The 27,128-nt window shown below is 40.4% G+C and overlaps 1 protein-coding gene across 1 annotated transcript in view; it reads right to left on the bottom strand.

Annotated features, from left to right (window-relative positions):
- MICU2 (mitochondrial calcium uptake 2) overlaps positions 1-27,128 on the bottom strand; it is an 89,493-nt gene that overhangs the window by 38,614 nt on the left and 23,751 nt on the right. The window contains exons 2-4 of the mRNA XM_061170781.1: positions 20,927-21,071; positions 708-739; positions 529-604 (exon numbers count right to left, since the gene is read on the bottom strand). Coding sequence (XP_061026764.1) covers positions 529-604; positions 708-739; positions 20,927-21,071 — 253 coding nt within the window. The remainder of the gene's footprint in view (positions 1-528; positions 605-707; positions 740-20,926; positions 21,072-27,128) is intronic.

The raw sequence follows: 27,128 nt of genomic DNA, 5'->3' as shown, positions 1-27,128 counted from the left end.
AGCGGGGGCTACTCTTCGTTGCGGTGTGTGGGCTTCTCACTGTGGTGGCTTCTTTTGTTGCAGAGCACGGGCTCTAGGTGCACGGGCTTCAGTAGTTGCGGCACGCGGGCTCAGTAGTTGTGGCACACGGGCTTAGTTGCTCCGCAGCATGTGGGATCTTAGTTCCCGGACGAGGGATTGAACCCGCGCCCCCTGCACTGGCAGGCGGATTCCCAACCATTGCACCACCAAGGAAGCCCATCTCTCCTTATTCTAGACGCTCTGCCTCACCCTTCTCTCCAAGCTTACTGAAATCAATGTTTAAATAATTTTTCTGTGATTGCTCAAAGAGTTTAAGAAAAAGTTGCTTCAAATGTAATGAGTATTTTATTATGATTTAAAAACATCTATTAAATAACGTACTGTTATAACATTCTCTCTGTAGATTCTCTAACGTATGTTCTTCAATATGCAGCTGCAAACCTCATAACTTAATTCCTTAATAATACTTTGGTTAAATAAGACACAAGTAAAACAAATAAAAATTACCTTTATCGCCAAGGTCTCTGAAAAAAGTTGATCCACAACCAGCTCTTTTGATTCCTGCCAGTATGTCCTCAATATCCTTTGAATACACATATTAAAATCTTTCAATTTAACTTATAATAGTTGATTTTCTATCTTAAAAAAAAAGAAAAAGAAAAAAGACCTTCACCTCCATTGCTTACCTTATTTGTCAGCCTCTTGACTGAAGTTTTACCTATAGCAAAGAAGAAATATTATTTAGTACCCACATACCTTGGTAAAATTCAACTTCCATTAAGAAGAAAATCACTTAAAAGACAAAACAAATAACTAAATATTTATAAAAAATAGAAGTCTGGCAATTTTAGCTAATATCTTTAAACAAAAGTTATGAGCCAGAGAATTCTAAGTGTAAACACAAACACTGTAGTTCTTTGTAAGACCTATTTTCACTTTCACTCACTCCCTTTCAGAAATATGGAACCTTCTAACCATCTCTGACTCATCATAGCTGTCTAAGAGAAATAAATTTGTGCCAAACATTATTTCTTTCTTTACATGATTATTAAAATCTGTCTCCTTTTGCTTTCATGTTTCAGAAAGCTACCTTTTTAACCCTGAGAAGTTCTTAAGGTCACAGCTCTGCAGTCAGATCTAAAAGGCTGGTCAGGGGCTTCCCTGGTGGCGCAGTGGTTAAGAATCTGCCTGCCAATGCAGGGGACACGGGTTCGAGCCCTGGTACGGGAAGATCCCACATGCCGCGGAGCAACTAAGCCCGCGAGCCACAATTACTGAGCCTGCGCTAGAGCCTGAGAGCCACAACTACTGAGCTCATGTGCCACAACTACTGAAGCCCGGGCGCCTAGACCCCATGCTCCCCAACAAGAGAAGCCACCGCAATGAGAAGCCCGCGCACCGCAACGAAGAGTAGCCCCCGCTCGCCGCAACTAGAGAAAGCCCGTGCGCAGCAACGAAGACCCAATGCAGCCAAAAATAAATAAAATAAACAAATAAATAAATAAAAAAAAATAAAAGTAAAGGCTGGCCAAGATGGCTGTTCATTCTAAAGTGATGTTACTTTTAACAATTTCCTACTGGATAACAGATTAAAATTCTTTCAGGCTTTCCGCCATCTTCTTTAGGCTGACCTCATTTTCCTCTTATCCACTGTAATTCTAAAGCAATCACCTTGCTTCTTTTGTTGAGACTTTTTCTGAAGACAGCCTCAAGCCATTTACACATCTAGAACACTGAGAAATATTTTGTAAATTTTATTTCTTATGTAAGCCATATGCATCACAAACTTCCCTTCTTGCTCTCAAAATTAGCCATAAAGTTCGTTCAGTGCAATTACATGGTGTGTGAACATTCAGGTGACAGGTTGAAAAAAAAGAATACTTTTAGATGTGGCTTTTTGTAGTTTGGGATGCTTAAATTTGGATTATAAATCTACTGGGGACAAATTCTATTATTTACTGTCAATAAATTATCAAGATTTTATTTTTGCTTTAATAATTAAAACATTAATTGTGAACATGACTATATAATTTTTAGAAACATCTATGACCATGTTTGTAAGCTTGGGGGTTACTATTTTGGAAAAATTGTTTGTCACTGATAAACTATTAAGTGTTACCCAATGACAAATAACTCGATTCTAATGTTAGGTGCTATTATAACATGAGATCATCAAATAGATAGAAGTAACCCGGTTATTTCATGTTGACTACAAGTTCTGCCTGGCACCTGTATATGTATTTGATTATCAAAAATGGAGAAACCATGTACTTAATGAACTTGTCTTGTAAAAAATTTTTTTCAAAATGGAATCAATAATTAGAAAATGATAAATTATCTTTGCTGATAAAGTCTGGGGTACCTCTGTTACAGAAAATTCATTTTTAGGTTTAAAAAAAAAGACAAGGCAGAGCTCCTAGGAGAACACCTCGTCTTTCTTACTTCCCTTCTCTCAGTAAGAGAGGGGATTGTGGTGTTTCCAACCCAGAATGCTCTGCTGGGGTTTCCTAGTGCCTCTCACCCAGGCTCCCTGGTTTTAGACCACACGTTTATGGGCTCCCCCAAGGAGAGAGACCCCAAGGAGAGAGAGATCCCAAGTGTCAGATTTAAAAGGGGTGCGGTCTGGTCGGCTACACGAGGGGCATGACCTGTGTCCATCCGACAACAGTAACAACACAAAGACACATTAAATATACTTAAATATATGTATTCATTTTTTGCCAGTCCTCTTCCCCCCACTTTTTAAAAAACTGAGGTAGAGTTGATGTACAATATTAGTCTCAGATACAAAACATAGTGATTAATAATTTTGATAGGTTATACTCCATTTATAGTTATTATAAGATATTGGCTATATTCCCTGTGCTGTAGCAGGGGTCCCCAAACCCCGGGCTGCGGACCGGTATCGGCCCGCGGCCTGTTAGGAACCGGGCCGCAGGGCAGGACGTGAGCGGCGGGTGAGGGCGCGAAGCTTCATCTGCCGTCCCCCACCGCTCGCGTCACCGCCTGAACCATTCCCCCCCTCCCTCACTCCCGGTCCGTGGAAAAACTGTCTTCCTCGAAACCAGTTCCTGGTGCCAAAAGGGCTGGGGACCACTGCTGTAGAGTATATCGTTGTAGGTTATTTTACACAGAGTAGTTTGTATCTCTTAATCCCCTATCCCTATATTGCCCCTCCCCTTCTTCTCTTTCCCCACTGGTAACCACTAGTTTTTTCTCTGTATCTGTGAGTCTGTCCCTTTTTTGTTATATTCATTTGTTGTATTGTTTAGATTCCACATGTACGTGATAACATAGTGTTTGTCTTTCTCTGTCTGACTTACTTCACTTAGCATAATGCCCTCTGGGTCCATCTATATTGCTGCAAATGGCAAAAATTCATTCTCTTTTATGGCTGAGTACTATGCCACTGTATGTATAAACCACATCTTCTTTATCCATTCATCTATTGATGGACACCTGGGTTGCTTCCGTATCTTGGCAACTGTAAATAGTGCTGCTATGAACATCTGGATGCATGTATCTTTTCAAATGTTTTCTTTGGATACATACCCAGGAGTGGAATTGCTGGATCATATGGTAGTTCCTCTTTTATTTTTTTGAGGAACCTCTATACTGTCTTCCACAGTGTCTGCATCAATTTACATTCCCACCAACAGTGTAGGAGGGTTCCCTTTTCTCCATATCCCCACCAACACTTGTTATTTGTGTTCTTTTTGAGGATGGCCACTCTGATTGGTGTAAGGTGATACCTCATTGTAGTTTTGGTTTGCATTTCTCTGGTGATTAGCAATGTTAAGCATCTTTTCATGTGCCTGTTGGCCATCTGTATGTCTTCTCTGGAAAAATGTCTATTCAGGTCTCCTGCCCATTTTTTAATTGTGTCTTTTGTTTTCTTGAGATTGAGTTGAATGAGCTGTTTATATATTTTGGGTATTAACCCCTAATCAGCCATATTATTTGTAAATATTTTCACACACATAAGAAATGCATTCTTACTGTTTTCATAGCTATTTCATATACATTCATGCTGTCATATAAAAATAACAGAACGGGAAAAACTTAACAGCAAAAAAGGCAGATCTAGAGTTGAGGCTGCCTTGCTTCACTGTGCCAGTATGAAAGGATGGAAAATACATTGTAGCTTTTCTCAGTAGGGGAAGGGATAAATCTTCAACAATATGATGGAATTTTGGCTCAAGAAGTAGAGTGTTTTAAAAGGTCTCCACCTACTCTGGAGATTCCACCACGTGGTTTTCACTGTTTACAGAGGATTTCTGAAGTTAAAAACCAGGAACAAGCACATCTTGTTACAGGCAAACAGCCATTTTAATACTTAAAGTAAGTAAAACTGCAACAATACATATAAAGTGTTGTTACAGGTCAAATAAATCTTTGCCTGTAGCCAAAATAAAGTTATTTGATAACCATAACTATAAGAACATTGCTAATAGTATCTAATTCAACTTCATTTTGCTAGAGATAAGTGGACTTCTGACACATAAAAATTAGACAATAGAGACATTTACATCATTTCACGTCTTACATAAATATATGGAACAACTTAGCATCAATATTAGAATTGGTATAAGAGCTGATTATACACTTGCATGAATTCAGTCTCAGGTATGATGGAAACCAAGGCAGAAAATAGCACATTAGCAAAGCAACTAAGCTCCCGAATATCACTAATAAAAGTGATAACTGGAGGAAAAAAAGGAAGGCAAATTCAGTGGTGCTATTTTCTTTCAACAAAGCATATGGCTTGTTTATTTTGCTGGAATATTTAAATAGTGACAGCCAGAGATGACCCCTGGTTGGCATTTCTTCTAGAGGAAGACAAATGTGATGTCCTAAAATGCCTAAAACTGGCCTCCTTGCCAACTTTGCTAAATCGCTTCTTGAAATACATTTACATCATTTTTGAATGGAAAAACGAGAAATGTGACTTTCTTTTTTGCAACCTTAAGCACTGTGAAATAATTAATAAGAACATTATACATAACAAATTATTTAATTACAGCTTGAAAACTGATATAAAGGGGGAAATAGAAAGCTAAGAAACTAAACAATGGGGAGCAGGGAAGGTGAGGAAAAGCTTTTCCAAATGAGAGCTGCTTAAGTTAAGACCTGACAGATTAGCAGGAATTAGCCCAGAAAAGTGGGGCTGAAAGCGTTCCGGGTCTAGCAGGTGAATCGGGCCTGAGATGGAAGGGCTGGAACCCTCTGCCAACACAGCAGGCCCTGCGGTCCCCCCGCCATAAGGAGGAGGAAGAGCGCAATGGTTGTGGCGGGGGTATTACTATCTCATGACCTCTACTTTCTCTTCAAGCAGCGATCAGGTCCTTTGCTGGAGTGTGTAGGACAAAGTGTAAGGCCACGACACAGCAGAGATGCTGGTGTACAGAAATACAACTGATTTTCATACAGAGGTGCTGTGTCCTATGACCTTGACAACTCCCCTACTAGTTTAGTAGTCTTATTATTTGTGGATGCTTTGGGATTTTCTACATAATCATGTCTCTGAACAAAGACAACTTCCCTTTCCCTTTTAAATCTGTACGTCTCACTTCTTTTTCTTGCCTTTTTGCACTGGCCGCTACTTCCGGTAGCATGGTGAATAAAAGCCGTGAGAGTGGACAGCCTTGCCTACTCCCTGGTCTCAGAGGCAAAGCATCTAATCTTTTACTATAAAGAACGATACTAGCAACTGGCTGTAGGTCCACGTGGCCTTTTAGGACCTAGCCTTCAAAGTGCCACACTGTCACATCCATGCATCTCTAGGAGTGGAGGTCGCAAAGGTCACGGAGAGGGGATACAGGTCCCACCTCTTGATGGGGGCTGACAAAGTTCTGGAAGAGCATATGGGACCAGAAATACCGTTGCAGCCATTTTTGGAAATACAACCTGCTGCAGCATCTTAACAGATTTATCCCCTCATAGGGAATATTCTCCCTTTTGTTTTTTGCTTAAGGAAATGTATCCATTTTTCTCACACCCTTTGTGAAGTCATGATTCCTCCAGCCCTCCCTGACCTCTCCGATGAAGCTACCACATTAGATAGTCTATCACCCCAACTCTACACTAGATTGTGAATTCTATTAATATCTGTTTTATTTACCACTATATCCCCAAGGCCTAACACAGTGCCTCTTACATGAGGTGTAGCCAATAAAATTTTTAATAAAGGTGTGGATTATAACTCATCATTTCATTGTATAATACTTGTTGATATATTTACTTATTAATCTATTTAATAAGTATTTGTGCAGGGCACTGTGCTAGTCAGGGAACACGGTCGAACACGAGACCGTGATGGTGCTGTTCATCAGCAGAGGGACGGCGGGTGGGGTGGGCTTGGGAGGGTGTGTGGGGAGGAGCAGAGCATCTGCAGCATGTTTACCGTTGCTGACTTGAGATGCCTCTGGCACTTCCTAGAGGAGAAACTGGTCAGGTGAGAGGTCTGGTCTGGAGACACACACATGAAAGTCACTGTTCAGGGAACAGCTAAGTCACTGATGGGGGCAAGGTCCTCGAGGAAGAAGGCAAGGAGGAGAGAAGATGACTTGAAGATGGAAGCTTAAGAAGAACTCCTAAGGGGGGCATCAGTTTTGTCCCCACGACTAGACCGGAGACTCTCTGAGGGTGCATGTCACATTTATTGTTTACATCCTCCAGGATTTTCATTTTGGTGTGAAGTTAAACACCAGACTGTTCCGATCTGGGCTGCTCCGTGTGTCAGGTTCCCCATGTCCCCAAACACCATGGAAACCAGCTGTCCTTACGAGGGATTAAAGTTGCTCCTCGTGCCACAGCCTCCACTTGATCAAGACGCCACAGGACGAAGCTGGGACCAGAGCTCAGCGCTTCAGTGTGGACCGCGGGCCTGGCACTGGGGAATAAACCTTTCAGGCTGATGCTTCTTGACGCCACAGCCCAAAACCGCACAAACTGCTGATAAATGGCCTTTGAAATACATACAGTGAACAGTTCTTCCAGTTTCTTATGACAACAATCACAAAAATAAGCCAGAAGTCATATGTATATGAATGTTAGAAAACAGAATCCAAGTTTTAATTTTTTTCTCAGGATGCTGAATGAAAAGTTGAATCATTTTAGAATTAAATGTCTTAATTTATCTTGTTTTACTTTTTATTTGTTGTATACAAGCCCCGTAAAGTAGGCTTACATTGGATGTAATTCCAAAGAATCTCATATTTAGAATGATTTTATAGAGGCTATCAGAAGAGTAATAATGTGCTTTGGGTTTGGATTATGAAAAGAACCATGTTTTAATCATTTCATTTCATTATCTTATTTCATTTCTAACTCATCCCTTCTTTTTAATGATTCCTTTTTATATCATTCAGAGAACAACAATAAGTAAGCTGATTAAAAGCATAAGAATGTCTAAAGAATATAAGGATAGAGGGAAACTGACCATCCTGAATATCCTTCCAAGGAGGAGAAATCTGTCTTTAAGAAATAAAAGCATGGCCCGTGGGCTTTAAACCTGTGCTTCTCACACAGGAAAATCCATCCTCCCCAGTCAGTGTGCGGGGTCATGAGCTAGGGGACAGACAAAGTATTTGCCACCCTGCAGTCTGACGACTATGGATATGCTCACCACGCCCCATCTTAGGTACGTGTGTGCATGTGTGTGTTTACAAGAAGGCCGGGAGAGCAGAAAGTATTTACGTGTGGAGATGGGTCAGCACTCAGATGCTGCCAGGGCAGAGTGTGCTCACGGCCCACTCTTACCCACGTACTGATTTTCTGTTTCACTGCAGGGATGGGAAGGAGACTGCTTAGTGAGTCCTTGGAAGCCTAAGCAGCTAATTTTTTTGGCAAATGAATTTATCAGCAACCTGTGCTTTTAAAACTTCTGAGTTGGCTCCTACAAATCAGTTCACTTTTCTGTTAGAATTGACCTAGATGAATATGTTTCGGTTTAGACCCACAATGAGTTCTCTGATGTTGGAAATGCATATAAAGAGTCATGTTTTTATTATTTTAGCATCTCCATTTATTTTTTGTAAAGTATAATAATTTTATTTATTTATTTATTTTTTTACTGTATTCATTTTTTTCACACACACACACTGTATTTTATTTTTACAAGAGATAAACTGACACCAAGCACTGTAAATGGATGACCACAACAAAAGCAACAATGATTGCAATTACCAAGCACGAAACACACTCATACTATGTCATAATATTGACATTCAGTCCAGTAATCCTCCACTGTAACAGCTCCTTTACTTTGCAGTGAAAACTGATTTGCATATTTTTTGCCTCTGAGTCCTTGTGGGATTTTTTTTTTTTTTATTCAAACAGAAAGTCACAAAAATTATAATCATCCTCATCAGTTCACTCAGTCCCATGTAATTAATTTTTTTTTATCTTGATCTTTTGTTAGCACTTCTATGAATTCATCAGTTTTCCATTAGAGTTCTGAAAATGCTTATTCATTCAGTTCAGCAGTATAGTCAGTTACCAGAAATCTGTACTTGTCAGAGTCTTTTCCATGAAAATAATTTTAAAATTAATATTTTCAACTGGGAACAAGGATTGGTATTTTTACACGTTTTTATAGCTTTATTGCGATATACTTCATATATCACAAAATCCGTCCATTGAAACTGTATAGTTCAATGGTTTTTAGTATATTCAGAGTGGTACAACCATCACCACCATCTACTTTCAGAACATTTTCATCACCCGCCGAAAGAACGGAAAACCCATTAGCAGTCACTCCTCTTCCCCTACTTGTGGGCAACCACGAATCTACTTTCTGTCTCTACAGATCTGCCTATGATGGACACTTCATATAAATGGAATCACACTACCTTTTAGCTGCTCCCACTTACTCTCCCCAACTTGTAAATGCTGGGTCATCCCAGAGCTCATTCCTTCCCCCCGCCTTTCCCATCTAAACTCGCTTTTGCAACCTCATGAAGTCTCAGCTCTCATGAATCCACTGAAGAGTCCAGCCTGAAGGAAAGGAGTCCATCGCAATAATCCGGGGAGAAGTGCTGAGGGCCTACCCTGAGCAAAAGACACAGAGGACACAGAGAAGGACAGAGAAGAGAAGTGGAGGAGGGAGAACAAGCTGCTCTTGGTGACGGAGCAGATACAAAACATGAGGCAGCTGGACATGTCCACGAAAACTCCCCACAGCCTGATGAGCTGGGGGAGTGCCACCGCAGGGAAAGAGAACACCGGAAAGGGTATGATGGGGAGGAAGCGGGCTTCAGTTTCGGATGCGCTGAGTTCCAGATGCCTGTGGGGATAACGCACGAGTGTAAGTGCCTGATGCACAGCGAGACCAGAGCTTCTAAGGGCCAGTGGAGAGCTTGAGACAGCGCGAAAACGACCCTGAAGCGACAACCACGAAGCCGGTGAAGCCGTGAGCAGCAATAAACCCCTGCGGGACTGTGTCTAACGGGAGCGGCGCTGAAGGGAGGAAGCATTTAGGCGCTGGTAGGAAGAGGAAGCACGAAGGAAACAGACGGCAGGAACACATCGGTGAGAACAAAACCACAGGCGCCCAGGGAGAGACATCCACAGCAGCAAGTGCTGCTAGAGGGTCAGTCAAGAGTCAGGCGAACAGCAGCCGCCCGCCTTGGCCATCTGGGGGCCACCGCTGACGTTCCAGAGAGAACAGTCAGCAGAGAGGGGAGGCAGGAAGCCAGACTGCGGTGCACCTGAGAGCAGCACGTGGGCCGCGAGCGCAGGGGCCGCCCGCCGGGAAGCGTGCAGCTGGAGGGGCTGACTGTTCCGGGGTCGTCAAGGCAGTGAAGACACCAGAGGATGTGTGAGCTTCAGAGACCGGGACGGCAGAGGCAGAGAGAACGGCAGAAGGAGATGCAGAGCAGGTGGTGGAGGAACGAGTCTTAGCGGGGCAGGGAGCCCCACTGGCAGAAGGCTAGGCAGCGATGTGGAAATGCCTTGGAGAATCTAGGCCAAGTTGAAGAACGTGAATTTAGTGGCTCCAATCTGCATAATCATGGGATTTTCTCCAACAGTTCACAGCAGTCTAGGTTCAACAAGGACAAAGGGGAAAGATACTGGAAAGCAATTATTAAAGAGTGACAAAATGACAAACCATGCGGCTACAGGGAAGGAAGAAGGTCCAGAAGGAGCTGAGAACTTGGGAAAAATGGGATAACTGAGAGCAGAAGCTTTTATGAGGTCAAGAATAGGTATGCCGGGTTTGAGAAAGTGGGTAAAGTGGAAAGATAATTAAATTGTTGCAAGAGAGTGGGATTCTGTCATTTGGGATTTCAAAACTGGAGCAGTTCTAGGTAATGGACATGGGAGGTGAATGATAAGAACAAAGGTCACTAAAATTGAGAACTAAGGACTGTAAGGCTAACGACATTTAGTAGAAAACAGCATCAAAGCTTGGAATTCAATAAAAAGAACTTAAATAAGGGAAGATGGTGTTTTAGCTAGATAACCTAATTCTGAAAGGAGCACGTTTTTATGGTTTTCTGAGTGTGCAATAAGGGATTAGGATGACACTGATCTCCCCCAAACCTAACAAATAATGAAGGAGAACAAGCAGCCAGCATCCACCTGAAAGAGGCGTGGGGAAACGGTTCAAATAAGCCCCATCAATTACTATTAATAAAGTATATTATTTGTAAAAAGTCCAGGAAGATAAATACCAGGTAAAAATGAGTTTAGGAGCTAATACATTTCAGACTGCTTTGTTTCTTTCTGTTTACACATTGAGGATCACGGGTCATTGGGTTGGCTCCGTTCTTCCTTGTTTTGCTGTTCATCATGATCCGTAGGAATGCAACCAAGATTCTTCTTCTTCTTATCCATGATGAAAAATGAAGATGAAGGACATCATATGCATAAAGGATGTATTATTCAGCCTTCAAAATTACTCAATTCTTGATTTAGCTAAATGCCTTCTGATAGAGTTTAACTGCATTCCAATGAATAATAAAGTGGAAACATTGTAAGAACCTAAATTGGTTGAATCAAGGGTTGCATAAAAACAACAACAATGAAAGAAAGAAAAAGCCATGTAAACTCTGAACTTGATTAGAAGAACCTGGGCCTATGGCTAAAACAAAGTAGAGCGAAGTAAAACTTAGATTCAATTGAAAGAACATAAAATGGGAGAAAATTCTTTTTTTTTTTTTTTTGGCTGTGCTGCATGGCTTGTGGGATCTCAGTTCCCCAATGAGGGACTGAACCTGGGCCATGGCAGTGAAAGCCCAGAATCCTAACCGCTAGGTCACCAGGGAACTCCCAGGAAAATTCTTGAAAGAACATAAAACGGGGGAAAATTCTTTGATGACACTGAGCACAAGAGTAAACAGCTCATGTTACATGAGGAAGAAAATACAAATGTTTGTGAGAGGAAGTCAAAGGAGTGAACCACTGAGTCAGGTAAAGAGAAAACACACATTAACACATACTGTTTACAAGTATATGATATGTTAATATTCTGCTAATCAAGCTTTTACAACCTCCACTTGAAACCCTAAATGAAAAAATTAGAACAAATTACAATATAGGTCACAGCACAGACATTTCTGATAAACAAGAAGTGTTTGGCTATTAAGTATTTCTAAAAAATTCTTTCATTATCCTTTGTTTTCTTTCATAATATCATCCTCTCTGTTTTGTACCTTTCAGATAAAAATTTTTAGAAAAAGCAATCTGTACCTGTCATTTTCATTTCTTTCTAATTCTTTCTTTAACTGTCCACCACTCTCTTGACACCGATCTACCAAAGGTCCTGGTGACCCATGCTGATGACCAAATCCAACAGCCTCTCCCCAATTCCCATCCTACTGGATCTTTCTGGACACCCACACTACTGACCAAACACTTCCTGTTCCCATGACACTGCACTCTCATCCGTGGCCAATGGTCTTATTTAAAAAATCTCTGTAGCTGGCTCTTCTTGCTTCACTCACCTTCTAAATGTAGATTTCTTTAAGAAGTATTTTTAACTTTTTCTTTTTAATGCAAATAATAAATATTTGTTGCTGATGAATTAGAAAATTACAAGACAAAAAGAAAATACAAAAACTGTTAATTCCAAAAGAGTGAACTATTAGCAATGTGGTGAATATCCTCGCAGACTGTATTTTACTTATACATATATATAAACAAGGAAAAAATGGGATCTCACTCTTCATATGCTTTTAAAAAGTTGCCTAACTGACAGACTTGAAGGGAAAAAAGACAGTTCGACAATAATACATTTCACTACTCTACTTTCAACAATGGACAGAACCACCACAGAGAAGATTAGTAAACAACTAGAGAATGCGAACAACACTGTAAACCAACATGCTGAAACTTATGGAACACAGTAAAAAATAGGAAATGTGAATGTATCCAAACAGGTATGGAGTGTGAATCAGTAATCAAAAACTTCCCAACAAAGAAAAGCCCAGGGCCAATGGTCTCACTAGTGAATCCTACCAAACATTTAAAGAATTAACACCAATCCTCCTCAAACTCTTCCAAAATCTGAAGAGGAGGTAACATGTGTGAACTCATTCTAAGAGACCGGCACTACTCTGATACCAAAGCTAGACACAAACAAGGAAAGAAAACTACTACAGGCTACTATCTCTTATTAATATTGGTGTAAAATTTCTCAAAAAAATACTAGCAAACAGAATCCAACAGCCCATTAAAAGCATTATACACCATGAGCAAATGGGATTTATCACTGGAATGCAAGGGTGGTTCAAGATATGAAAATCAATCCATGCAATAGACCACATTAATAGAATGAAAGAAAAACCCCACAAGATCATCTCAATGGATGCAAAAGAAGCATCTGACAAAATCTAACACCCTTTCATGGTAAAAACACCCAATAAACTAGGAATAGAAGAGACCTTCCTTAACATTATAAAGGACACACATATGTAATATGAGAGCTAACATCATACTCAATGATGAAGACTGAGAGCTTTAACAGAAACATTAGGAACAAGAAAAGGATGCTGCTTTCGCCACTTCTATTTAACATGTGACTAGAACTTCTAGCCAGAGTAATTAGGCAGGAAAAAGAAATACAAAGCTTCCAAATAGGAAAGGAACAAGTCCAGTTAAATCTGCTCATAGAAAACATGATCTCATTATGCAGGAAATCTTAAGAAATTCACAAAAAACTGTTAGAGCTAATGAGTGAATTTATCAAAGTTATAGCATACAAAATCAACACACATAAATCAGCTGTATTTCTATATACTAGCAATGAGTAATCCCAAAATGAAATTAAGAAAACAATTCCATTTGCAATAGCATCACTAAGAATTAAATATTGGGGAATAAATTTAACCAAAGAGGTGTAAAACTTGCACAGTGAAAACTATAAAACTTGATGGAAGAATGAAAGATTTAGATACATGGAAAGACATCTTGTGTTAATGGAGTGGAAGACCTAATATTGTTAGGATGACAATACCACAAAAAGCAATCTTTCTATTCATTGCAATCCCTATCACAATTCCAATGGTGCTTTTTGAAGAAACAGAAAAGGCCATCCTAAAATTCATATGGAATTTCAAGAGACCTTGAATAGCCAAAAGAATCTTGAAAAAGAAGAACAAAGTTGGAGGATTCAGACTTCCTGATTTCAAACCCTAATACAAAGCTACAGTAATCAGGCCTGTGTGGTACTAGCAAAGGATACACATACAGAACAACAAAACAGAATTGAGAGTTTGGAAATAAACCTGTACATTTATACTCAGTTGGATATTGACAAGGAAGCCAGGACAATTCAATGGGGGAAACAACACTCTTTTCAACAAATGAATAATTAGATCATTAGATAATTAGATAATAGATAATAGATAAAAATAATTAGATAATAAATAATAAACAGAGAGCCACATGCAAAAGAATGAGGTTGCACCCTTTTACTTTACACCATTTACAAAAATTAACTTAAAATGAATCAAAGACCTAACCTCAATAGTTAAAGCTATAAAACAGGGGCAAATCTTTATGACTTTGTATTTGGCAATATTTTCTCAACTATGACACTAAAAATATAGGCAACAAAAGTAAAACAAATACATATGACTTCATCAAAATTAAAAACTTTTGTGCATCAAAGGACGCTATGAAGAGAGTGAAACGATAATCCATAGAATGAGAGAAAAATGGAATTTGCCCATTTCATCTAAGTTATTTGCATACAATTGTTCACTGTATTCCTTTATGATCCTTTATGATCTAAGTTATTTGCACACAATTGTTCACTGTGTTCCTTTATGATCTTTTAGGATCCTTATGATTCCTTTATGATCCTTTATGTATTCCTTTATGATCCTTTTGACTTCTGTTAATGTTGTTAGTAATGCTCCCTCTTTCACCGTTTTCTAATAGTTTGAGTTTTTTTTTTTTCTTCCTTGGTCAATTTAGCTAAAGTTTTTTTCAACTTTTGACACCTCTTTTCAAAGAATCAGTTTTTAGTTTCACTGATTTTCCTCTACTTTTTCTAGCCTCTATTTTCTTTATCTATAATCTTTGTTATTTCCTTTCTTTTGCTTGCTTTAGGTTTAGTTTGCTCTTCTTTTTCCAGTGCCTTAAGATGACAGGTTAGGTTACTGATTTGAGACCTTTTTCTTTATTAATATAGGTATTTACACCTGTAAACTGCCCTCTAAGCACTCTTTTAGCTGCATTCTATAACTTTTGATGTATTATGTCTTCATTTTCATTCATCTCAAAGTATTTTCTTTTTCTTTCTTTTTTAAGAAATTGAAGTATAGTTGATTTACAATGTTGTGTTAGTTTCAGGTGCACAGCAAAGTGATTCGGTTACACATATATATATCTGCTCTTTTTCAGATTCTTTTCCCTTATAGGTTAATACAAAATACTGAGTATAGTTCCCTGTGCTATACAGTAGGTCCCTGTTGGTTATTTATTTTATATATAATAGTGTGTATATGCTAATCTAAAACTCCTAATTTATCCCTCCCCTCCACTTTCCCCTCTGGTAAAGTTTGTTTTCTATGTCTGTGGGTCCATTTCTGTTTTGTATGTAAGTTCATTTGTATTTTTTTTTTTTTTTGGTTCCATCTGTAAGTGGTATCATATGATATTTGTCTTCGTCTGGCTTACTTCACTTAGTATGATAATCTCTAGGTCCATCCATGTTGCTGCAAATGGCATTATTTCTTTCTTTTTTATGGCTAAGACTCCATTGTATATATAGACCACATCTTTATCCATTCATCTGTGGATGGACACTTGGGTTGCTGCCATGTCTTGGCTGTTGTATATAGTGCTGCTATGAACATTGGAGTGCATGTATCTTTTCGAATTAGAGTTTTCTCCAGATGTATGCCCAGTAGTGGAATTGCTGGATCATATGGTAACTCTATTTTCAGTTTTCTGAGGAACCTCCCTACTGTTCTCCATAGTGGCTGCACCAATTTACATTCCCACCAACAGTGCAAGAGGGTTCCCTTTTCTCCACACCCTCTCCAGCATTTATTGTTTGTAGATTTTTTGATGATGGCTATTCTGACTGGTGTGAGGTGATACCTCATTGTAGTTTTGATTTGCATTTCTCTAATGACTAGTGATGTTGAGCATCTTTTCATGTGTTTGTTGGCAATCTGTATATCTTCTTTGGAGAAATGTTTATTTAGATCTTCTGCCCATTTTTTGATTGGGTTGTTTGTTTTTTTGATATTGAGCTGCATGAGCTGCTTGTATATTTTGGAGATTAATTCCTTGTCGGTCATATTGTTTGCAAATATCTTCTCTCATTCTGTAGGTTGTTTTTTTGTTTATGGTTTCCTTTGCTGTGCAAAAGCTATTAAGTTTAATTACGTCCCATTTGTTTATTTTTGTTTTTATTTCCATTACTCTAGGAGACAAATCCAAAAAGATATTGCTGTGATTTATGTCAAAGAGTGTTCTGCCTACATTTTCCTCTAGGAATTTCATAGTATCAATCCCACATTTAGGTCTTTTGAGTTTATTTTTGTATTCATCCTGCTTGGTATCCATTTTGAGTTTATTTTTATATTAATCCTGCTTGGTATTCTGTGAGTTTCTTGAATCTGTGGTTTGGTGTTTGTTAATAATTTTGGAAAATTCTCAGCTGTTAATACTGCAAATATTTCTTCTGTTCTTTCTTCTCTTTCTGGTATTGCCATTACAGGCACGTTACACTTTTTGAATTATCCCACAGTTTCTGAATATTGTTTTTTCCAGTCTTTTTTCTTTTCAGTTTGGGAAGTTTTGACTGACATATCTTCAAGATCACCAATTATTTCCTGGGCCCAGAGGATTATTCTGATGACACCATCAAAGGCATTATTCATCTCTGTTACAGAGTTTTTTATTTCTAACATTTCCTTTTGACTTTAAGAGTTCCCCTATCTCGGTTTACATTACCCATCTGTTATTATATGTTGTGAACCCTTTCTTTTAGAGTCATCAGTATATTAATTATGTTTATTCAGAATTCCTGGTCTGACAATTCCAAAATATCTGCTATATTTGAATCAGGTTCTGATGTTTGCTTTTGCCTCTTCACATGACGCTTTTTGCCATTTAGCATGCCACTTGATTTTACTGTTGAGAGCCAGATATGATGTGCTGGGTAAACATTACTGCAGTAAATAGGCTTTTGGTGTGAGGTTCTATGTTTACTTGGCTAGCATTAGGCTGTGTTCACTGTTTGCTGTAGTTGTAGATGTCAGCGGCTAAAATTTCCTAATGTCCTGGTTTGTCTCCTCTGCTGTGTTTTTGTCTCCCTAGAGCCTTCTTTTTTTTTTTTTTTCAATTTTAAATTTATTTATTTATTTATTTATTTATTTTTGGCTGTGTTGGATCTTCGTTTCTGTGCGAGGGCTTTCTGTAGTTGCGGCGAGCGGGGGCCACTCTTCATCGCGGTGCGCAGGCCTCTCACTATCGCGGCCTCTCTTGTTGCGGAGCACAGGCTCCAGGCGCGCAGGCTCAGTAGTTGTGGCTCACGGGCCCAGTTGCTCCGCGGCATGTGGGATCTTCCCAGACCAGGGGTCGAACCCGTGTTCCCTGCATTGGCAGGCAGATTCTCAACCACTGCGCCACCAGGGAAGCCCTCCCTAGAGCCTTCTTAAGTAAGGTCTGAGAGGCATAGTTCTTTCAGCTGTATCTGCGTGCTATATAGGAGCCCTACTGATGGTGTGTGGTGACGTGTGGGGAGATCCTATGATGGGTCTCAGTCTGTTAGTGAGCCCGTGTCCCTAGGCTGTGATCTCCGCAAGTGCTTTCAGTTTTTTGTTTTTGTTTTTCCCCCTTAAGTGAGGCAGGAGGGGTATATGGGGCTGGAGTTGGGTTCTTCCATTTCCCCAGGTTGGTTAGGCTGTGGGTTAGACTTCGGTAACACAGCTTCCTTTTTGTGCAGGCCTTTGTTAAGGAGAACAGAAGGCTCTGGGAATTTCAAAATGGTTACTTTTCTCCTCCCCTTGAGGGGAAGCAGGAGAGGATTTTTCTCAGACCTTCACTGTGAGGACTGGTGGGGCCCTCAGGGTGGATTTTCACAAATTTTTATCTCTGAAGGTAGCCCATGCTCAGGCTCTAGCAACTCCTGAAACACTCCTGCCAGATGGTGGCTCCAGTGGTGGCTTCCCTCTGTGTCTACCTTCTCCAGTTTTCACTCTGTGTGCCCTGTGGTCTCAATTCTCTCATGGATCTGAGAAGAGCTGTTGATTTTCAATCTTTCAGCTTCTTTTGTGCTGTGAGAACAGGAGTGACAATGTCCAAGCTCTTCACATGCAGAAGAGGCTAAACTACTTTTTTTTTTTTTTAATAAGTTTATTTATTTGTTTTTATTTTTGGCTGCATTGGGTCTTTGTTGCTGCGTGCGGGCTTTCTTTAATTGCTGAGAGCGGGGGCTACTTTTTGTTGCGGTGCACAGACTTCTCATTGCCGTGGCTTCTCTTGTTGCAGAGCACGGGCTCTAGGCACGTGGGCTTCAGTAGCTGTGGCTCGCGGGCTCTAGAGCGCAGGCTCAGTAGTTGTGGCGCATGGGTTTAGCTGCTCCATGGCATGTGGGATCTTCCCAGGCCTGGGATCAAACCCATATCCCCTGCATTGGCAGGCGGATTCTTTTTTTTATAAATTTATTTATTTATTTATTTATTTATGGCTGTGTTGGGTCTTCGTTTCTGTGCAAGGGCTTTCTCTAGTTGCGGTGAGTGGGGGCCACTCTTCATGCCGGTGCGCGGGCCTCTCACTATCGCGGCCTCTCTTGTTGCGGAGCACAGGCTCCAAACGCGCAGGCTCAGTAGTTGTGGCTCACGGGCCTAGTTGCTCCGCGGCATGTGGGATCTTCCCAGACCAGGGCTTGAACCCATGTCCCCTGCATTGGCAGGCAGATTCTCAACCACTGCGCCACCAGGGAAGCCCTGGCAGGCGGATTCTTAACCACTGCACCATCAGGGAAGCCCTAAACTACTTTTTAAAAGAAAATTTTTTGTATCTCTCCAATTATTTACTTAGACTAATTTTCTAGGAGGGAACTTATTGCATCAAAATAAGTAAATATTTTCAAGGTTTCTGATATATACTGTTAAGCTTCCCTCCAAAACAGTGTGAAAGCTAATAAAGGGAGACGTTACTGCAAGGGAGTTGGGAGGCCAGGAGGGCAGCGCTCGTGCACACACCTCCAGCGCTCAATGCGACCCCCAGGGAGACACACCCTGCATCTCCAGCAAGAGGGAGAAACATGTGCTCCTTGCCGGGCAATGAAAAGCCACTACTTCAAACTCCCACTTCCCTCCAGTGCACTTTTCATTTATAACAGCCCCTCCCAATTTCCCCTTCTCTTTTATGAAAGAGTTTTCTCTCCTTTGCTTTAAGGGACTTGCACGTGGTTTGTCACTGATGCACGTTCTGAACTGCAATTCTTTGCTCCTCCCAAATAAACCATTTTGCTGGTAAAATAACTGGTTGTTTCAGCGTTTTAGATTAACAGAAGCTGTACCAAAATAATCTAAATATATTTTTACCACCTTATTTTCCTTCTCATAAACCTTCACTGATCCCTCACTGGTTCAAGATGACGTCCCCTTATCTCCACCAAATACACATTTCTCTGGTGGTTGCACAGGGTCACCGAAATCCTCTGTACATTTGGCCCTTATTGTTTTTCAATTTGATCTCTCACTACCCCCCAACGCCATGCTTTGGTGCTAGTGATTGGTGAACTTACTGTCCCTAGAACACATCATGATCATTCGTTTTTGCTCAAGCCATCCCTCAGTATCAATAATGTCTTCCCAAATTCAATCTACACTTCTTCCAGCTCACCTTGCCCTGTCCCATTCCACCTGTTCCATATGCAGCTACCACAGGGCAAGACTGTCGGCACACTTTGAAAGGTGTCAGGAAGCCAAGGACTTTTCAAAGAACACTTCTGCAATATAGGGCACAGAGGACGAGGCCATATCTACTCTCTGCAAAGTGAAAGGGACTGATTTAGATAAATAAAACTAAGAATTTCTGACAATTTGGGATAACTGGGAGTAGACAGTTTATGAAATAAAATTATTTAATTATAGCTTTTGGATTTTTGCTTCTCATTCTATTTTTTCAGGGTTTTTTTTAAACCAGTGGTATCATGACTCCATTGTATGACCCTCCTTTTTTTTAGTTCTGAGCAAAACTTTAATATTGAGAAAACTAGGTTTTTTCAAGTAATCAAAGACCTGGTGATAAAGATAACACGAAGCACAGGAAATTATTTTGATAAAACACAAAATTGTTACTTTCTAGGCAGATTACTTAAAAACGGAAACCTTTCACAATAGTTTATCAAGAGCAGACCATTAGTCCAATGAAGCTTTCTCTTTTTAGCAGATGAAAGAAAATTAAGTTTTAGTTTTATATAAGTACAGTATAGGTATTAAAGCTTATTTTTAAAACTGTTATAATAATAATTCAATTTTTAGCCAGTTTGACCACACAAGATTCCTGTTCTCTCTCCCTCTTTGTATGTCTCCCTCTCTCTCTCAACTTTATTATTATTATTTTTTTGGTATTCCAAGCATTGTTCCTTATAATATTTCAACTTTTTGCATTGATTAAAATACAATCTGAGACAGAGTAAAACTGTGTTCAACAATTTCCAGAAATATATATAGTATCCATACATATGAAAAGACCCACCTCAATAAAACAAAATAATATTTAATATTTCAAACATTCAGAAGCATATGAATGCCTTAGAAAAGGTCTTTAAAAGCTACATAATAAACCAGTAGTTAACTCAGGAGAGGGATCTAGGTCTGAGTAAGGTCAAAGGTGAATTTTTAATTTCTGTTGATTTTTTTTTTCAAAGATCAAATATATATATATATATATATTTTTAGACAGTAAATATGGTCTATTTTTGCTTCTTTCCAATAGAGTACATTTGATCACATTTTTTTTAATACAGCAGGTTCTCATTAGTAATCCATTTTATCCACATCAGTGTATACATGTCAATCCCAATCGCCCCGTTCATCCCACCACCGCCCCACCCCCTGTGTGACCCTCCTAACTGCTCTAACCTAGTTTTTTTTTTTTGCCCAATTTAAAACATCAACACCACCAAAACATAACATCTTGGATGAATTAGTTACCCTATTAAGAACTTATTTAGTGACATTTAAAAACTTAGCTATTTTTTCCTCTCTTTAGAAAAACCCACATACAAAGCAACTATTTCTTAGATAAATAAATAAATAAATAAAAGTTTACTGTCACAAGGGTTGAAAGTCTAAATAATTAAGTAAACACATGGTACAAAGAATGATGATAATTAAAATGAAGAAAAGCTGTTACCAATTCTAAACAGGTTTTTCAGCCCTAATATTTGATTTTTTTTAACTTAAAAAACAAAAACACAACTTACGTTCAATTTGGTCAAACATTACTGAGAAGAGGAAGTCCCGTGGTGTCATGTAATACTCTCCCCCGTGTTCCAGTGAGGAAAACTGCATGAAGCGCTGTTTACGAGGAGACGGTTTCCCTTTCATCTCTCCAGAGTCCACACTTTTCTAAAAGAAAAAAAAATTGCAATTTCAGATTTTTTTCAGTATCATTCCCCAACTTAGCTACTTCTACAATAATCTTTAAAGAGTAATTTTAGTGTTTAGGTATAACAACCTCCAAACTTTGAAGTCATTTACTGAACAGATATTTACGGAGTGCACAGGCACTGAAGACAGAGCAGTGATGAGGCTAACCTGAGGAACCTACATTCCCAAACAGGGGAATGACAATTAATGAATAAATGTATAAAATAACGTAAGACACTAAGAAGTGCCATGAAGAGATATAAAGCAGGATAAGAAAGTGATTAGTAACATTTCGGGGCTTCCCTGGTGGCGCAGTGGTTAAGAATCCGCCTGCCAATGCAGGGGACACGGGTTCAAGCCCTGGTCCGGGAAGATCCCACATGCCGCGAAGCAACTAAGCCCGTGCGCCACAACTACTGCACCTGCGCTCTAGAGCCCTTGAGCCACAACTACTGAACCCGTGTGCCACAACTACTGAATCTCGCACGCCTAGAGCCCATGCTCCACAACAAGAGAAGCCACCACAACGAGAAGCCCGCGCACCGCAACGAAGAGTAGCCCCCGCTCGCAGCAACTAGAGAAAGCCCGCGCGCAGCAACGAACACCCAACGCAGCCAAAAATAAATAAATAAAATAAATAAATCTTTTAAAAAAGTAATATTTCAATGGGATGGACAAGGAGAGCCTTTCCGAACAGGTGACATTCAACGAGACTAAATGAGGCACACCTTGTGGGCTTGGGCTCTGGAGGGAGAGCATTCCAAGGAGGAGGTAAAGAAAGAATACAGCCCATGGTACAGGAACAAGCGTGGTGTGCTCAAGGGTGGTGTGGCGGAAGAGAAGCTCAGGGAGACAGGACGGCAGCAGATCATGTAAAGATGAAGTACATCCATTCTGATCAGTGGCCCTGCTTTTAGGAATATATTGACATCATGGGTGCACAGTGCTAAGAGAACAAGAACGGCTAAGATATTGTTACTGTCAGAGTCTGTACCTTAGACAATGGGACCTGGGCCTTGACCCAAATGCTGATAGAGACGATACGGAAATATTTATTGCTAACCTTTCACGGAGCACTTACTATGTGCTAGGCACTGTACTAGTTAAGTACTCTCCATGGATTATTTAGTTAATCCTCACAACAACTGAACAGTAGATACTACAGTAGATATGAAAACCGTAAAGTAAATGGCAGAGCCAGGATAAAAAACCAGGTGTGTCTGACTCAAAAGTGTTTCAATCTCTTAACTACCACAACTATCCTCCTACCCATGGCTGGGCACTGTGCCCCAGGCAGACTGGAAGAAGACGACATACCAGTCAGCACACGTGCCAAGGTCAAAATAGGAACCCTGACTCAGAACGTGTCATCTGTGAAATCCAAGAGCACACTGGCACTCGGTATCGCTTTCCTGAAGGTAACGCGCTAACTCAGACCACGACATCCTTCCTGGACACATCGCTTCCTTTCCATGCTGACACACAAGTCATGTTCAGTAAGTGCTGAGTGGAACTGAAATGGGGAAAGACAGCAATTCCAGTTGCTTAAACCTCCAAATTCAAAGCCGTCAACAGCTCCTTTTAGCTGATCTCAGTCCTCTAACCAGTATTGATTCTCTCTCCCCAATTTGACAACCGGCTTCCTTGAGTGCCTACCAGAATACTGGTCGTATACAGAACACTCAATAACACTGCACTGATGGTGCCCAGATCTTGCCTGTTCATGTCTTTCCTTTTCTTTCCCCTTAAATTACTACTATAAAAATAACTCAAGGGCTTCCCTGGTGGCACAGGGGTTGAGAATCTGCCTGCCAATGCAGGGGACACGGGTTCGAGCCCTGGTCTGGGAAGATCCCACATGCCGCGGAGCAACTGGGCCCGTGAGCCACAACTACTGAGCCTGTGCGTCTGGAGCCTGTGCTCCGCAACAAGAGAGGCCGCGACAGTGAGAGGCCCGCGCACCGCGATGAAGAGTGGTCCCCGCTCACTGCAACTAGAGAAAGCCCTCGCACAGCAACGAAAACCCAACAAAGACAAAAATAAATAAATAAATAAATAAATTTATTTAAAAAAAAAACCAAAAAACTCAAGGGGCGTGTCTTAATTATATGAGTCCATACTCTTAGTCATCAGAAAATTGAATTTTATTAATATTTTCTGAATATTTTATACATGAAGTAGATACATTATCATTTGATATATTATCAAATGGATAGTGAGTATTTGTAGGAAAACAGTGGTAAACAAGACAAACAATAATTCCTACTAGAATGTACTAAGTGCCTTGGCAGTGAATTTACAGAAAGTGTACAGATGGGACAGGGAAGGGAGAGGGGTAGGAGTCTTCTCAGTAAATGTCACAGCACTGGCAAAGTCCTAGAAACAAGAGTAATACAGTGCATTGAAGAGCTAAAGAAGTTAAACACGGATATATACATTCTTAGCTTAAAGAATATTTATGTTTATTATACTAATGTTTATAGTCTATTTGATTTTAAAAAGTAAATAATCTATACAGAAATAGGTCTATGTATTTCCAAATCTTTAAATAAATGTCGGTTCTTAAAAAAAAAATTTATTTATTTATTTATTGGCCATGCCACACGGCATCTGGGATCTTAGTTCCCCCACCAGGGACTGAACCCGTGCCCTCTGCAGTCGAAGTGCGGAGTCTTAACCACTGGACCGCCAGGAAGTCCCAATGTTGGCTCTTTTATACTACCTTGTATCTAAGTTGTTCATGACTAGTTAAAAAAATACCTTTTACCAACCACTTAATCCCTTTTATGCAAACAAACATATTCTTCTTTCTAAACTTCAACCAACTAAAAGGGGCCAATTACTCATTTATCCTCCTCAAGTGCTCTCCTAACAGGATGGATCGTTATTCTATGTCTCTTTTGGTTTTCATGCTGTCCTCTATCTTGTGGCAATCTTCCTCTTTCCTGGCCCTAACCTATACTGAAAATGACCAAGAAGTAAAAACACAAACCTCCCACTCTCTTGCAGCAAGATATGAAAACTACTCCTCCACCTCATGGTTACCATATTCTATATACTTGTATGCGTCTATAACTTGCATAAGCATAACATTTCTGAAGATTCTTGAGAAGAGTCAATTATTCTGGGAAGTGTCATTTATTTTTATTTTAAAAATATTTTTAAAGTCTTTACTGAATTTGTTACAATATTGCTTCTGTTTTATGTTTTGGTTATTTGGCCGCAAGGCATGTGGGACCTTAGCTCCCCGACCAGGGACTGAACCCGCACCCCCTGAAATGGAAGGTGAAGTTCCAACCACTGGACCACCAGGGAAGTCCCCTGGGAAGTGCCATTTTAGATAATGGTTGATTGGGTTGTCATCCCTTCCAATTTTGGTTAAATATCCTCCCCAATGAACAAGAAAAGGCAGAGGAGGCGAAACTAAAGCTCCCTTCCCTGGGTTGATTTCTGAGCTTGAAACTGCCATATGAATTGTAGACCATGAATTTAGAAGGTCACTTACAAACAAATGACCTCCACATTTGCCCACCACCATGATTCTCTACCAGTAGGCGATGTGGCATAAAACTATCTAACGACCCCCTACTAACATCCTCACAACTCAACCTGGTGTCGTACCTTTAATTTCTGCTACTTCATGGTATAAATAAACCTATTCTACTACCCCCAAATCCTGCAACTCCCTTTGCCAGCACTAGCAATGTCTCTCCTTTTTCTAATCTTTTCCACCACCTCTCACACTGCTTACTGAGGACACAGCTATCGGTTGGAGGCCATCACCTGTGTAGATACTAATCCCACCATTTCCCTTATGCAATATACAGCGGAAGCCCCCAAGTCACCACCTCTTACTACTAGAGTCTTTCACTTCATCCTAACTCCTACCCGCTGACCTCCCAAGTAAATACGTAATCGAGCATCTACTAGTGTGAGGGCACTCCAGGAAGAGACAGGACACATACTAATCAAAGGGGCAACAGTACAGTAATAAACACTAACAATATAGCTAATGTGAATTAAACACATGCAACGTACGGTGCTAAAATCTTTACATACATGGTCTCACTCAATCTTCACAATGACCCTAACAGGAGACTTCATTTTATCAGCTTCATTTTACAAAAGAAGAAACCAAAGCTTGTCAAGGTTAACCAGCTTGCCTGGGTTAACATGGCAAGTCAGCGGATAGCATAGAGGCAATATGACAACCTCAGCTCAACCACTATCCTATGCCAGCTCCTCTAAGGATTACATAAACTAGGAAAATAGAGAAAGCAGTGTGGGTAATGACAATTGAGAAAGTTTTCATAAAAAGAGTGGGATTTAAGTTAGGCTCTAGAGAATAACAAAGAATAGAACTAGAATTAGCCACTCTTAAGACCTGGGCTAAGAGTTGTCCATTTCCTAAATGATATGTATTACTTCCCTTGTTCGATAAAATGTAAAATAAGTAGGATGTTATGAACACATTTCTTTGCTACAGCAAAATTTACGCAGAGGAAAGAAGAGTATTGTTCTGAAATTGCCAGAGCCTTTCTAATTCCAAGTTGACGAACCAACAAATCAATTTTCTTTAAGTCCCCTTTGTCATACAGTAGTCGAATTTTAAAGGACCACAAATTGATCTGTATTATATATTTATGCTTACTTCACAGAATCTGGAAGATCAATTTGGCATTTTGAATCTTTTGTTTATCTATAAAGTTTATTCTTGCCATACTTCACATGCACGACCACTATGATCAACGCTCCGATTTCCTGGATGGATTTAACATCAAGAATGAACAACGTCTCTCCGCCCCCAACGCTTCCACCCTCTCCCCTGGTGCTCTCCGGCTCCCCGTGAGCACGCTCTCTCTGCCCACAGCCTCCTGCCCCTCCCCTCCTTCCCGCGTACGTTTCAGGTGCCTTTTCTCTGTTGCTGCTGTCTGCGTATTCCTTGAACTGACCATATGGTTTCGGGCACTCATTCTTCTCTCTCGTTTCTCCTGTCTCTCTCTCACAGATACGTGTACATGTGGCGTATCTGTGGTCAGCTGTGCTTGGTAAACTGAGTCTGGGCACAGGCAACGGCTTTTTGAGTTTGGTTAAGTGCAGTTAGAGGGTCAGTTTGGATGAAGAGGACGGGGAGGCGTAACGAAGGTTAAAGTATTACAATTCTGTCTGAGACAACACCAGGGCAGATGCCCAGCTCAGTACCGTTAGTACTGTTCCATGTCAGGCAGTGAAAAAGTTCACAAATTCATCTTCAAACATTTAAGAACCTGTTATGTGTCACTGTTCTGCAGATATACAGACGGACACTGTGAGGTCTCGGCCTTTAAGGAGCTCACAAAAGGGAGTGCTGGAGAGCAAACAAACAATCCAGAGCACTGGCTCCAAGGACAAACTACCCGGGATGCAAATTCCAGTTGTCACTCACTAGGTATGTGACCTTGGACCAGTTATCAGCTGACTCACGAACAGTGAGGAAACAGGAATCAAGCTGCCTGGACTTAAATCCCAGCTCTGTCACTTGGCCAAGTTCCTACTGTGACTTCTCCCTAACTAATCTGTAAAATGAAGAAGACAGTAGTATCTACTTAAAGGGTCTTTTATAAACCGTGTGTTCAATGAAATAATACACATACTACGTGCTCTGGAAGGTCAGCCATTACTATCATGATCGTCGTAATTTAAACACATGTTCTAACAGAAATATGTAAAAAATTGTAGGAGAAGGCAGAGAGAGGACCAATGAACTGCCTTGTTAATTGGAAGACTTAACAAAGGCATCCCAGGCCAGGAGAAACGGGACCTGGGCTGCAAACGGCGAGGAGTCGCCAAGACCGGGAGCAACAGTAGAGCAAAGCACGCTACAGCGTCCTGAGGTCCGGGCAGCAGGTCCGGGGCGCAGAGGGTCTCTGGGGGACGCGACAAAAATGGACAGAAGGGGAGAAGGGCAGCCACAGTGCGCCAGGAAGACCGTCTTGGATGTGGGCATTTTCTTTTAATTCACACAGAGCCAGCGTAGATGTAAGACACTGGAATGTA

Source organism: Eubalaena glacialis, chromosome 16 (genome assembly GCF_028564815.1).
Source record: "Eubalaena glacialis isolate mEubGla1 chromosome 16, mEubGla1.1.hap2.+ XY, whole genome shotgun sequence".
Taxonomy (NCBI): domain Eukaryota; kingdom Metazoa; phylum Chordata; class Mammalia; order Artiodactyla; family Balaenidae; genus Eubalaena; species Eubalaena glacialis.
Note: the sequence above shows the minus strand (reverse complement) of the source record. Positions and strands in the feature narration are given on the sequence as shown.